The sequence below is a fragment of the Alosa pseudoharengus genome, unplaced genomic scaffold (genome assembly GCF_046254945.1).
Source record: "Alosa pseudoharengus isolate Yale_2024_CS ecotype anadromous, Long Island Sound unplaced genomic scaffold, YU_APseudo_1.1 YU_APseudo_1.1_scf_8, whole genome shotgun sequence".
NCBI classification, from domain to species: domain Eukaryota; kingdom Metazoa; phylum Chordata; class Actinopteri; order Clupeiformes; family Clupeidae; genus Alosa; species Alosa pseudoharengus.
In genome coordinates this window covers 37,901,554-37,915,619 of record NW_027468870.1, presented here as the reverse complement: position 1 = coordinate 37,915,619, position 14,066 = coordinate 37,901,554, and the positions used below count along the sequence as shown (strand labels likewise).

The 14,066-nt window shown below is 42.9% G+C and overlaps 1 protein-coding gene across 1 annotated transcript; it reads left to right on the top strand.

The window, feature by feature from the left end:
* The first annotated feature begins 137 nt into the window (after positions 1-137).
* On the top strand, positions 138-11,642 carry nup88 (nucleoporin 88). Its single transcript, XM_076274265.1, has 17 exons — positions 138-374; positions 716-885; positions 1,377-1,502; positions 2,130-2,216; positions 2,363-2,539; positions 2,820-3,006; positions 4,214-4,364; positions 4,543-4,641; positions 4,896-4,986; positions 5,173-5,277; positions 5,521-5,673; positions 6,589-6,714; positions 7,579-7,644; positions 7,965-8,045; positions 8,361-8,487; positions 8,727-8,845; positions 9,626-11,642. Exons 1-17 carry the CDS (start codon positions 138-140, stop codon positions 9,687-9,689), a joined length of 2,166 nt encoding a protein of 721 aa, XP_076130380.1. The 3' UTR covers positions 9,690-11,642.
* The last annotated feature ends 2,424 nt before the right edge of the window (positions 11,643-14,066 follow it).

Here is a 14,066-nt window from a genome sequence, read left to right as displayed (position 1 = left end):
TTTCTCTTAATTTAACTTCCTGGTAATCTCGTAATTTCATTCTAAACAATTTGAGGAACATTAAGCTCGCTTCTTAGTGTATTAAAAAAAATTGGATATGTGTCGTGCGTCATCATTAAGCGACAACTACATCAAACATGGCGGCGCTTGCTGGAGAGCTGTGGAAGCATGCTTTTCCAGACCATGATATCTTCAATAAAATACGGGAAAATGTTAATTTAGAAGACCAAGTCATTTCAAATAATTTTTCCAATAATCTTACCTTCTGTCTAGATAGAGATTTCTTCATCTGGAATAATGTAGACAGTGTCTTCTACACAACAAATTTAGGAGAACTTAACTCTGAAGAGGGGCTGAACAGTGCAAAATACCAGGTTAGCCAAGAGTTCAAAGTTGTTTCATACACATCGACGACTTGTTACTCTGTGTGCAACTGAAGATAATAAATCCTTAGTGGTGTGTTTTAATTTGCATCTCGTAGTGTAACAGGTTAACAGTTATAACATGTTATAACAAAGTTTTAATGATGGTCAATTTGCTAGTTGGTTAGACCTATTTGATGTTGCTAAATGTAATCTACTTTGATCGTTACAGTAGTAAATGGAATGTATTCTCTTAAGATTACCAACTTAACTTATGATTAGTGCGTTTATAATATGTACGTTTGACAGATCGGAAAAATGTCACTTTAGCGGCATTCGTCTTCATTACACAGACTTTGATGTGCGTCAGTCCTCCGCAGTTTGATGTCCATGAGGTACTTCTCAGCCCCACTCGGTCGCAGGTCGCCCTCATTGGTCAGAGGGGCGCTACAGTACTTGAGCTCCCTCAGCGATGGGGTAAGAAGTCGGAATTTGAAGGAGGACGTGTTGAGATCCACTGCAAGTAAGCTGTGACAATTCAGTTTGGCTTGGCTTTGTTTCTCTTCTCAGATATTCATGCAATGTTTGTAAACGTGCCTTTAAAGTTATTACAAGTAGGCTATGTTTATAGACCTGTCTGTAAAGGGATTGCAGGGTTAAAGGCGGACTCATGATTCTAATCTACAGTTTATCAGACCACACTGACTAAAAGAAAATTACTCTTCACTCTTTCTGTCTGTTTTGTATGTATGCTCAAAACGTCAGTGATTGTACACTGCCCTGGCTCTGTAAACAGGAGTTGTATCAAAGTACTTTTCAGCCGAAGGGTCACATACACATCAACAACCTTTCTCCAGACTTGCAGACTGCATCTTTAAAGCCTCTATTGGCTGTACTGATCAGTATGACATTATCATAAGAGTGTAGTAATCTCTGACTGGAAGCATATCTTTAGATAGTGTTGAAGCCTGTTGATCAGATTGGTCTGAAACTTCGGTGTTTCCTATCTGGTAGCTCCATCGCCGTGGCGGAGAGCCTGTTCGCCGGCTCTGTCTCGCTGAGTCTCCGGCAGGCTGCCTGGTACCCAGGGGAACCAGAGGAGCCCCACCTGGTGCTTCTGACCTCCGACAACACAATCAGGTGAATGCAATGAGGTCCACACATGAGAGGATTGATTGGTGATAACCTGATCCACTGTTACTGAGAAAAGTGACAGAAATAGGTTGGAATTGGGAATAGAGGCATCTGTGGCCTACTGGTTTGAGAATCGGACTTGTGACCGAAGGGTCAGTTCGATCCCTGACTGGCAGGAAAAATGTGGGAGGGGGTGATTGAACAGCGTTCTCCCACATCCACATCGACAACCATAGATGAGGTGTCCTTGAGCAAGGCACCTGACCCCCAACTGCTCCCTGGCTACCGGATTAAGGGTTGCCCACGGCTCTCGCTGTGTATGTGTGCTCCTAGTGTGTGGGGCCTCTGAGTGAGCTTACTGCTCCAAGTATGTGTGAGAGTGTGTATGTATGTGTGTACATGGGTATGGGTAAACAAAGAATAAACACAGAGAACACATTTCCTTCAGGACAATTAAAGTATAATTTATAACTTATTTGTTCTGCCTGTCACAACTCATCCCAATTTGAAAAAAATGTAGAGCTTTTTTATACCAGTAAATAGTTATACCTTTTCACCAGAGAAACCTACATGGGGAACACATAAACCTCAGTGGTTTTTGACTGACGACTTTCCATTTCCTCACCCCCACAGGTGTTACAGTCTTAAGCAGCCTGAGAGCCCAGCTAAGGTTCTCTGTGTGTCTCAGACAGAAGATGACAGCTGGACACATACACGAGGGTCAGATTTGTACCTGATTTGATCAGATCGATAAGTCTTTAATCAGATATATCTTTATTCCAGTACTCAGAAATACACTGGCATGCACACAGTAACAGTGGCATGGACGCCATGTTGGGGATGATCACTGTTCTTCTCTCCTCCAGGCGTTCTTATGCAGCCTCGCTCGGTGAGATTGCGGTGGCGTTTGACTTTGGGCCACTGGCAGACAGTACTGAACTTCTGTCCAGCCAGCATGTTACAAGGGAGGTGCACGTCTACCCCCTGTACATTCTCTATGAGAATGGGGAGACCTATCTGAGCTACATCTCTTTAACCTACAGGTAATGCTCTCCGTTCTAGGGACTTTGTTTGTAAATATGGCTAAATTCTTTGAGTATTTATATGCTTAAACCATCTATACTGTCTCTGTATCAGATCAGGATGGTTTTGCTTTTTCTATTGCTATTTAAAATGTTTAATTTCAATATCTCTCTATTTCGTTATCCATCGTCTTTGTTTGTATGGTGATCTTATCCACTTGCAAATGCCTGAGCTCAGTAGTAAGTAGCTGAGTCAGATGAATTAGCGGAGTCAGGTGTTGCTATTGTCTCTCTCATCTAGTGGCGGTAACCTGGGAAAGATCCTGGGCCCACTGCCCATGTATCCTCCAGCTGAGGACAACTATGGGCACGACGCGTGCGCCTTACTCTGCCTACCCTGCTCTCCCAGCATTCTGGTCATCGCCACGGAAACAGGCATGTTCTACCACTGCGTTGTGCTGGAGGCAGAGGACAAGGAGGACGGGGGCGTGAGTGACCTCACCAAACTTTAAACACATGGCAATCAGAGAATATTGCCACAGAGCAAGTAACTGGGTATCAGTTAAGGGCCGTTCAGACTAAGAGCGATAACTATAACGATAACTGAGTATCAGTTAAGGTCCGTTCAGACTAAGAGCGATAACTATAACTGGGTATCAGTTAAGGGCCGTTCAGACTAAGAGCGATAACTATGACGATTACTGTAACTATAACGATATGAGCGTCCACGCTGGCAAACGATAGGGAAAGTCTCTCTTGGTGTTGTTGAATGTGATGTCTTAAATTCCACAGATTCTGAGCTGTCCGTCAGCTTTTTAGCGTTCTTAAAATCACTCTGAATGATGATATCATTCTTCATGTTGTTATCATAATAGTTTATGTGTGGACGTGTTCTCATTCATATTAGCTAGGATAATAATTCATTGCCGTGATTAGGGATGTAACGATTACCGGTATAATGGTAAACCGCGATAAAAATGTTGACGATAACAATTACCGTTTTCTTTTCAAATATCATAATTATCACGGTTGATTACCGCGGTGTGGAAACCGTGTGTTTAATCCTTCCCAGCTTCATCCGAGTCTGCTTTTGACATACAGTAGGCCTGGTACAATGAAACAAAACAGGTACCCTACTGATTCTGTTGCTTAATTGATGGTTTTAACTACACTTCGGATTAGGCTACACCTGATTTTAAAAGGCGGAACATTTTCACCGCAAAATGTGCACTGTATCATGTAGCCACTCTGCGTCTTTTTATGTTCGCGTCCACATTAAATCCATTCCACTCACGTTATCAGGAGAATACAGTAGCCTAAAGTTTTATTTTGAACGCTTACTTTGGTCTTACTCATTAGATCCAAATAACAGAAATAGCAAACTCCAAGTTATGGTAGGGTAAGTTAAGCTATAAGCACATAGCCAATTAAACATGAAGAAAAAAGTGAATGGGACACTTTTTGAAACTATCAGATTGTGTAGGCCTATCAGTGCTTTCTGAACATATTGAACACACTTTTAGAAATACTGTGATAATACCGAAAACCGTGATAAATTTGATCACTATAACCGTGAGGTTAAATGTTCATACCGTTACATCCCTGGATCGTTTTTGGTGTGAACGACCCTTTCAGATCCTATTGGCCCGTAAAGAGCAGAGTGCTGCTCTTAACATGACTTACTGCTGTCTCCAGGTGGTGGCCAAATGGTCGAGGGCTGCGGAGACCGTGCCGTCACTCTATGTGTTTGAGTGCATAGAGCTGGAGCTCAACCTGACATCTGGCCCTGTGGAGGACAAGGAAGTCGTGGAGTCAGACTTTACCTGTCCCTTCCGATTATACATCGGTGAGATGGGCAGTGCTTTTTTGCTCTCTCAAGATGGAGAACACATGATTCTCATTGCATGATGTCCTGCATTTGGATACTTGTGAAACATTGATTTGAAATCAGATGAGTGAAATCAGACCTGTCATTCTAACGGACGGTGTCATACAGTTGTATGATTTGTTGTTGTTTCATACAGACCCTCTTTGCCAGCAGAGATACCACTGTACACATGAGGCGGGCGTGCATAGCGTGGGCCTCACATGGGTCAACAAACTGCACAAGTTCCTTGAGTCTGGTGAGTTTAATGTGTCAGACCCTTGGTTCAGGTGTCAGTTGTGGACATGGTCATTGGAGTGGTCATTTTAGAGGTGTGCTTGCTTGCTGAAGTCAGGAATGGAACATGCAGTATCTGAAATTCACACCAGGTTTTTAAAGTTGACTATCTGAAGTTGATAAGAGCTTAAACTTAGATTTTTTTTTGTGTGTGTGTGGGAGGTGGGGATTTGGAACCAGGATTCTTCTGCATTAAATCCTGTTTTCTCTGTGAAGGAGAAGAGAATAAAGACAGCCTTCAGGAACTGGCCGCGGAGCAGCGAGGCGTTGTGGAGCACATCCTGTGCACCAAGCCCCTCAACAGCAGGTTGGTGCCCCAAGGCTCTGGGGATTAATGGCTGAGCTGAGCCAACTGAGATCATCTCACTGGCCCGTAGTGGAGCACTTTCCTTTGTCCGTCCTGTCCAGTATAGGCCAAAAGCAGTGACTGTGGCTTGGCCATGCATTGTTCTCTGTGTTTTTACCCCACTGGTTTGTCCTTTCCGTGGTCCAGCCCGCCTGCGGCGATCAAGGGCTTCTGGATCCTGTCGTACCTCTCCCTGGACGCCTGCATGATCTGCATCACCAGCACTTACCAGTGTCTCCTGCTTCCCCTGCTGTAAGTCCCAGCTGACCACAGACCTGGGCAGTGGGGTCTAGTTTACTTACGTTTTACACGGGTATTAAATGTTTGTTTGTCTTGTTTGCCCATTTTACATGGATATCATTTGTTTATTGTTAGTCGTTGTTTATTGTGAGTCGTTGTTTGCCCATTTTACACGGGTAGCATTTGTTTACTGTTTGTTTGTTGTTTGTTTGTTTGTTCGTTTGTTTATTTGTTTGTTTGTGTCATGTGTCTCAGGAGTGCCATTCGACCAGCGTCTCCTGCCCTGCTCTGTTCCGTCTCAGAGAGTGGACCGAGGGGTTCTCCCCTACGTGGACTGGCTGAGGACTCATTTGAGCAGCACATTCGCAACATCTTGGCGCGGAGTGCAGCCAAGCCACTTGCTCTCAGGTTAGAACGTGTAGCACCTCCCCTTGTTATGGATTTGTGAAAGAACTTATGCTGGAATCTTAATATAAAGCAAAACCACTAAAAATGAGTTGAAGCAACATGGCATGAGTGAGAGTGAGGTTGGGGAAGGATATACCCACAGCTGAGGTTTGGCCGGAAACCAAGTGCAGGTAACCACGGCCATGGGTATATTCTACCAGCCCCACTCTCACGAGAGGCTGTATGTGCCAAATCATTTGTCTGCTCACTTGTCCTCCAATTACATGCTAATCTGAACATTCAACCTACTCCATTCACTTATTCAGTAACTGTCCAATGTGACATTATTAAATCACTGCTCTCTCGCTATGAATGTGAAGCTATGAATGCCACTCTATCTCATAAGAATAGCAATGTCCACACTGCACAATATAACTATAACGTCATTAGGAATGATACTGTAGGGCACCACTTTCAAAATGATGGTGTGCACATTAGAAATACTAACTAGCCCATCAGAATCCATTAAATTTTAACACATTAACTCACAAGTTGTATTTCTAAGGCTTCCGTAGAAGGACCGCGTGAAGGTCCTTAGCAGGTCTATCCTCATGTGTGTGGTGTGGTTTGGTGTGTTATGGTGTGTGGTGTGGTGTGTTGCTAAGAGATGGTAAAATATGGCATCATCATCATCACTATTTCAATTCGGCACAAGTACCGTGTCCATAGCTCTGTTCTTTGTGATGCATGGGTTCCGTGTCCATAGCTCTGTTCTGTGATGCATGGGTTCCGTGTCCATAGCTCTGTTCTTTGTGATACATGGGTTCCGTGTCCATTGCTCTGTTCTGTGATGCATGGGTTCCGTGTCCATAGCTCTGTTCTGTGATGCATGGGTTCCTTGTCCATAGCTCTGTTCTGTGTTGTGTGGCGGCGCAGGGCGGGAGGGAAGGACGAGGCTCTGCCTGCCCAGGAGTACCTGCAGCTGCTGAGCAGGGCCACCCAGGTGTTCCGGGAGGAGTACATCCTCAAGCAGGACATGGCTCGCGACGAGATGCAGCGAAGGTGCGGCGTCAGAGCACGTTCACCACACACGGCAGATAGCCACACTCAAACAGCTGCATTAGGGTGCAGATAGCCACACTCAAACAGCTGCATTAGGGTGCAGATAGCCACACTCAAACAGCTGCATTAGGGTGCAGATAGCCACACTCATACAGCTGCATTAGGGTGCAGATAGCCACACTCAAACAGCTGCATTAGGGTGCAGATAGCCACACTCAAACAGCTGCATTAGGGTGCAGATAGCCACACTCATACAGCTGCATTAGGGTGCAGATAGCCACACTCAAACAGCTGCATTAGGGTGCAGATAGCCACACTCAAACAGCTGCATTAGGGTGCAGATAGCCACATTCATACAGCTGCATTAGACAGCTGCATTAGGGTGCAGATAGCCACACTCAAACAGCTGCATTAGGGTGCGATCAGACAGGACGCACTTTGCCGCTTGTAAAGCGTGAGGTGCACTATGTTCTCACTACGTCGGGTTTTTCGCGCATTAAGGCTTTTGCAAAAACGCAAGACACTCAGTGCCCTTCAGCAGCAAGCCAAAGGCTTACTGCCAATACAAAACAAAAGAAAAAAGAGGCCTCTCACTGCAAAAATAGTGTAGCCTTAAAGGGGTTTTCTAATACCAGTTTACCTTTGTTGTTGTATGTTGTTTATGAAGCTGCCAAAAAAGCAATTTTCATTCATTGTCAGTGACCTTAGATGGATGGACATTTACTCTAAAGAAACAATGTAAGTCAAGAATAACCTGCCTTTCAGATAGCTACATGAGGGAGACTAAATGAGAAAATGAAAATGCTTTATGTGGTCCTGTGGGTTTTGATTGGAATGTGTCATTTGCTACGTGGCGTTTGGCAGGATGAAGCTTCTGACCGCCCAGAAGAACAAACAGCTGGAGGACCTGGCGCTGTGTAGGGAAGAGAGGTATGTCATGCCAGCTGACTGCCCATAAAGCCTGACCAGCCATGTGTGCCAGGAGAGACCACTCTACTGTGTGCATCCAATCTGAAAATCAAATCAGCTCATATAATGTGATTACATCTAACTGCTGCTAAAAATAGGCTCTTCATAAGACAGACCATTAATGATCTGATGCGGATATTTGCATGGCATCATGAAAGCGTGTCCTGTTCATTTAGGTTTGTGGAGCGTAATTTCTATTAGCAACATTTTCTGCACAAGTGAGACAATGTCAAACATATTGGCAGATTGACTTCTCACCATGCCTATTATCGTTATCATAGGAGAAGTCTCCGGGAGACAGCAGAGCGACTGGCTGATAAATATGAAGATGCAAAGTACCGACAGGAGGCCCTCATTAACAGGTCTGTCACACTTGAGAAGGCAAAGCACTCCATGTACTATGGAGGATTTGTACAATGACTTCCTGGAAGATCACTGTTGTGGAATCGATCCCTTTGGTTTAAGGCCATCATGTGAATGTAAATCTTTAAGATGTATTTTTTTTCCCCGATTTTTTGTTGCTTAGATTTTTTGCTGACAAGGTCGTATATTATAAAGAATTCTTTTATAGTTCACAAGTGACAAGCACATCACACAGACATACAGTATTCTTCTGTCCACCGGTGAGATAACAACTGTGCAGTTGACTCACAGACGTCCCTCCCTGTCTTTCCCAGAGTGAAGTGCATCATGGGCAGCCAGCGTAGCCAGCTCCCAGTGCTGTCCAACAGCGAGAAGGACATGATAAAGGAGCTGCAGAACGTCAACAACCAGTTACATCACCTGAGCAATGGCGCCAAAGAGGTATGCAGTGTTTTCCAGAGGCACATGCAGGCTGCTGATAGTTTTTGCTCAAGCACACTGTTTTTTTTGTATTATATATTTTATCCAAATTAGCGGAACCCTGAAAGCAGGAAAATAAAAGCACAACTTCTTCATCTAATTGTTGAAGTTGTGAGCACCACCATGTGGCTTAAAGTATAAATCAGTAAAGGCAACCAACCTGGGTGTGGTGCTTAAAGACATGTTTCCACTTTATTCAGGTCAAAATGAAAATGGAATACCAGAAGAAGCAAATGGATAAGGGAGTTTCTCAAGCCACATCAAGTGTAATATTGAATGCTCAGCAACGGAAGCACGTCCAAGGGATTCTCAAGGAACAGTGAGTAGAATTGTGCCTGACACCCAACAGTATCAGTGGTAAATCAGGAAAGCAAGCAACCATAAAAATCTGTTTATAAATTGTGGTAAATAAGATATCATGTCTCTTGACGGCTGTGTGAATGAGTTCTCTTAAAGGCACAGTCTGTGATTCTCACTAAAGGTTGTTAAACAACCAATGTAATTCCACCCCTTCTGAAGCAACATGTTGATGGCTGGAGTTGCTCAGGCTCAGTTTCAGCCGCTGTGTGTGTTCCCCTGACAGAGCTAGCACTGCGCACAAACACCTGCCTGTATTGGGTGCACACGCAACATAGACAGCTAGAGCAGTGTTTCTCAAACTTTTTCAGACCAAGGACCACTTAACCAATAAAAAAAAACCTCACGGACCACTAGCTAAAAGAAAGAGTAAACCTACTTCAACAGTATATTACACAATAGGCCTCCTCACCTTCCTTTTTGTGTCAGAGGATTCATATGATTTAAACTGGCGTAGCTTAATTGGCATGTTGCAGAACTGTTTGGATTTACATACAAGTTGGTTCAACCTTGCAAGATATTATCATGTCTGCTCGCGGACCACTTGGGATAGCTTGCGGACCACCAGTGGTCCCCGGACCACACTTTGAGAAACACTGAGCTAGAGGACGATGAGGAGCAGTTTGCTGAATTCAACAAAAAATGTGTTGGGATTATGATCGCGGACTCCACTTTTATCCTGCCCTTGACGCCTCTTCTGATGACTTGATCACAGATTGTGACTGTTTTGTGTTTTCAACAGGGGAGGGCAAATCTCGGATATGATGAAGCAGATAAAGGATCTTAAGAACCATTTCGGTTTCTGAATGGCTGGAAATTGCCATTCATCGTGTAAACATTGTCAGGACACTGCTCTTGTGATGGCAGTTCACTGAAGTCGCTACAGCTGGACATACAAGTCACATCATTTGTCGACTCTAACCACTTGCAGCTATTGCTTTTTTTGATTGTACATTCACTTTTGCAGAGAGCTGGTGCTGTTTTTTTTTTCTCTTTGCAAAACTTCTAAAGATTAGATTACTTGAAAGACAACAATGGACATTTTTGAGTTTTGCAATCTATTACTTGGAAGGCTTGCAGATGTTTTTGTTGGATTTGGGATATGGACTCTGGGTCAGAGAGGCAGATCAGTTTCTAAGCTTTTTAATATCACACACCCAAATATGCGTCAGATCCGATGCCATGACAAGACAAACGTCTTTTTCTCTGTCGTCAAATGTTTTCAGTATGGGATCTGTTAACAATTTTGCCTGTTCCCCATCCTTCATGCCCATCCCTGGCTGCTGAAAAACGATGAATGTGGATGATGGCTATGGGATTACTTGACAGTGAGGATGGCGCTGCTCGGCTGGGATGTAGTCTCGTCTCATGTGTCAGCTCCCCGCGGGCTCTCTGAACGTGGCCTAACTGTATCCCTTAAGCCTAATTAGACGGAGACATGGCTCAGTGTCGCCTCTCATCTCTCTCTTAAAGGTGCAGTGGCCAGTGTGTGCAATTTGTGAGGGAGATTGTTTTTCATAACTGCTCCCCTTTTTTCTGTTTTGTTGACATCTGCACAAGTGGACTAGGACTTTTGTAAGCTAATCCAAAAACAGAAGTGTCACATATAAGACACATACAAGAAGCATAGAATGCATCAGTTCATTGTCATTGTAGCTTCAGGAGTTATTTATGTATTTGTGTGTTTTTTTCTGTTTAGTTTGGTATTTGTATTGCAGTTACAATTCATGATATTGATTTAAAGTATTAGTGTATCATTATTTTAATGCCTCACAATGTGTGAAGAAAGCAACTGAAAACAATACTTTACGGGGCACAGTATTTGTGTATTACCCGTTTGTTATCCAATGTAAAAACTCCTTACGTCAACAAGCAATTTGTATAAAATGTTTTCTAATTAAGCATGTTGTGACATTGTATGGAGAAATATGGTGCTGTGTTGAATGAAGCAGCTTTTTGAACATTCTAATAGAAGATTCTGTTCCGCAATAATGTAAGGTTCTAAAATTCTATGTTGAAATCAGTGAACCCAGATATTCTTTAGAACGTTCAATATCCAACGTACCAGCAGACGGTTGATAAAGGATCTTTGGTACCAGCTTCAGGGTTAATAGGAAGGATAGCAGTTTGTCACCACACTGGTAGTCAGCAGCAAAGATTCTAGAGGTCAGCAGCTCCAGACTTTCACAGTTGTTGTTCCCCTCCTCCTCTTGAATGTGGATTGTGAAGAAGAGAAGTCCCAAATAAGCCTGTCTTCCCTTTAAGCCAGATGCGGCCCAGACTTGTAGAGAATAAATTTCTGACGATGTCAACAAAAAAAAAATCTCTAGCCCATTCCTGTGAGGAGTTATGAATTTTCAAAAAAATAACCGAAATGCTCAATTCAGCCGCTAGGCGCAGCCAAAAAACAAAAAAAAGGTTCGGAGTTGACTGGTCCTGTGCTGTCAGTTTGGCTACATTGTCGGGAGAAAAGCAGGCATTGCGACAAAATTCAGAGACAAAGTGCAGCCTGCAAACGGAGGACAAGATGTTTGGGCATTTTATTGTATTTTGCACCAGGAAGTGTTGTGTTGTAAAACACTAAACTTGGATCATGTTAAAGTGTGGTTGTGCAAACTGTAAATTTAATCAGGTCGCGAGATCTGACTCACCGTCAGTTTGACTGTTTTCTTAGTGATAATGGCATTCTGTCTGGCTTACCATACCACGCTGTAGTACGGTGGTTAAGCCGAGGTGCCGTACTCAAGCGTTTCTTTGAACTACGAGAGGAAATTGGACAGTTCTTGGAGAAAAAAGGCAGACCAGTAGCAATTTAAATGCCCGGAATGGGTGCAGGATCTGGCCTTTATGGTGGATAGCCTATTACACAGCACCGCCACCTAGCCTACAAAATTATTTGATCTGATGTAACCTAATCGTATCAGTTGATCGTATTGCTCATGCACTGCTAACTTATGTTTGTTAAATTCATTTTCTTTTTCATACATTTGCACATTTACATTTTTAAGGCAGGATGTTAACTTTCTTCATAGCTCCCACTTGAGTTTAGTGTGGTGAGTTGGTTCAGGTGGTCAGATGTAAAAATGTAGGCCTATCCACTCAACTATAAAAATAAACCAGTTGTTTATGAGAGTGAAATGCATTTTATTTCAATTTCATTGGCCTCTCTGAATAAATGTGTAATAATCTAATATATCCCTTGTGATTATGTAGGCTACAAATGTAGGCTGAAGGGTAAAGCATAGCCTACTGAAAAAAACTAAGCTGGAGATTTGGAGTTGTCAAAGGATGTTTTGCAATTATTTCACTGGTCCGGCCCACTTGAGATCAGATGGGCTGTATGTGGCCCCTGAACCAAAATGAGTTTGATACCCCTGCTTTAAGCCGTTTCATCTTTAACCATATCCCTATTTTCATTCCATTATTAGACCTCAGTGTGTGTAAATGTCTTGATAGACCATATAGCATAACAAATCACTATTTACTGTGTGTTTTAAAGTACAATTTGGTTTATTAGATATATACAGAGATATGTACATGGTACAGTATATAAATCTGCAAGGGATCCGGCAGTTTCAATTAAGCATGCGAATAGAAACATGTTATTTTGTCAGGTTGTAAAGCTAAGATCTCCACACTTCGTATGACTAACGTTGGATACATCACACACACACTAAAGTGAAATGCCACTGGGTTACTGGTTTACACTGCTGAAAGGTACAAAAAAGCTTATTTGTCCCAAATGAGATGTTGGTATCCAGTTCCCAGATATGGATTTTCTTTTGAAACCCTACACCCAGCAATCTTAACCACAGGGGTCCTGCCTCAGACTGCTTAGCAGTGGGTTCTTCTACAAGGCTTTGTGTGCGGAGGTCTAATATTCATAGAAATGCTGAATGAAAATGTAGACAAGACATATGGGCATCATTCCTAAGAATGATGTTGCACAACTGAAAAACCAAAGCAAACAAAATGCAGAAGCAGAGACCTTTGAGGAAATCCTATTCTCTGAAAGCCAAGCTGAAGCAATACATTTTTTTTACCAAACTCTGTGTGCACAGAGGCAGCAAGTGTGCATGTCTGGCAAGACAGCGAGCGATCGGAAGAAGCCAAAATCAAGACAAACACGACCTGAGAGACATCACAACATGTTCCACGGCACGGATTAAGTCCTGCCCCAAGCGCAAGCGAGAAGAACAAGGGTCTTTCTGCACAACTTCAGCAGCAGCAGTCATATTGTTTAATCTTCAAACGAGAGCTTTGTTTTACAGCTCTTTACATTCTCCCAATACGATTCACTTCAGTGATATCTGGATTCATTTATTTCACAGGCCAATTAAAGCGCTACCAAGCAGCAGATTCAGGTCAATGTTGACACCTGAAAATAGAGTAAAATCACTTTGTAAACCAGTGTCAAATGTCAAAGGTTAAAATATTAAACAGAAAACAGTGGTAACAGCAAAGTCATTAAATGACATTGTCATAGTACAACTTCCTGTTTCAATGTTACAAAGGGGAATTACATGAATCTTTTACAGGAATACGAAGAAGAATCTGGATTTGTACACTGCATTAAAAAGCATGTGTCTGTATATTTGGAAGAGGATCAGTAGCACAGCATTAAACTGATTTCCCAAACAGACTTTTATAGACTTGGAAAAAACATGAATCATGCAGTCACGTCTGACAAATTTCCTCTAGAGGAAACGGGGGGGGGGGGGGGGGGTAGACACCCTAATCAGACAGACTCTCAAGTGCAGTTCTCCAAACCCACACTGCAGCAAACTCTGAAATTTCTCATCATCAACCAGCCAGTAGAATAGTGAGATCTCTCCTTCACACCCACTGTGCTTGGGCTTAAAGTAGTGTCTGTCAAGATCAGCAGCTATGCCAATCATCAGTGAAGCATTATTACATAGCCCTTACACAAACAAAACAAGTCCAATACTGTCTCTCTCTCTCTAAGCATGAGTCTGCATTTTGAGTCTATGCACTTGCCCACGAACACTATAGACACTCACTGTGTTGAGAAGGCATCCTGTGCCACAACTGTCTGTGATTTCACTTCCACAAAATCACTCAGCACTGCATGGCATGGAGCACAAGAGTTAGTTCCAAAACACACAGAAAAACACACAAATGTACATCCATATGCATGGGGGCATATACACATTTACACTCAC

What these genes read in the sequence shown, in the direction of transcription:
- nup88 (XM_076274265.1), top strand. Translation starts at nt 138, where the DNA reads ATGGCGGCGCTTGCTGGAGAGCTGTGGAAGCATGCTTTTCCAGACCAT. An exon ending in GCACAAGTTCCTTGAGTCTG is followed by an intron (nt 4,642 to 4,895) that starts GTGAGTTTAATG and finishes TTCTCTGTGAAG; the next exon opens with GAGAAGAGAATAAAGACAGC. An exon ending in CGCGACGAGATGCAGCGAAG is followed by an intron (nt 6,715 to 7,578) that starts GTGCGGCGTCAG and finishes GGCGTTTGGCAG; the next exon opens with GATGAAGCTTCTGACCGCCC.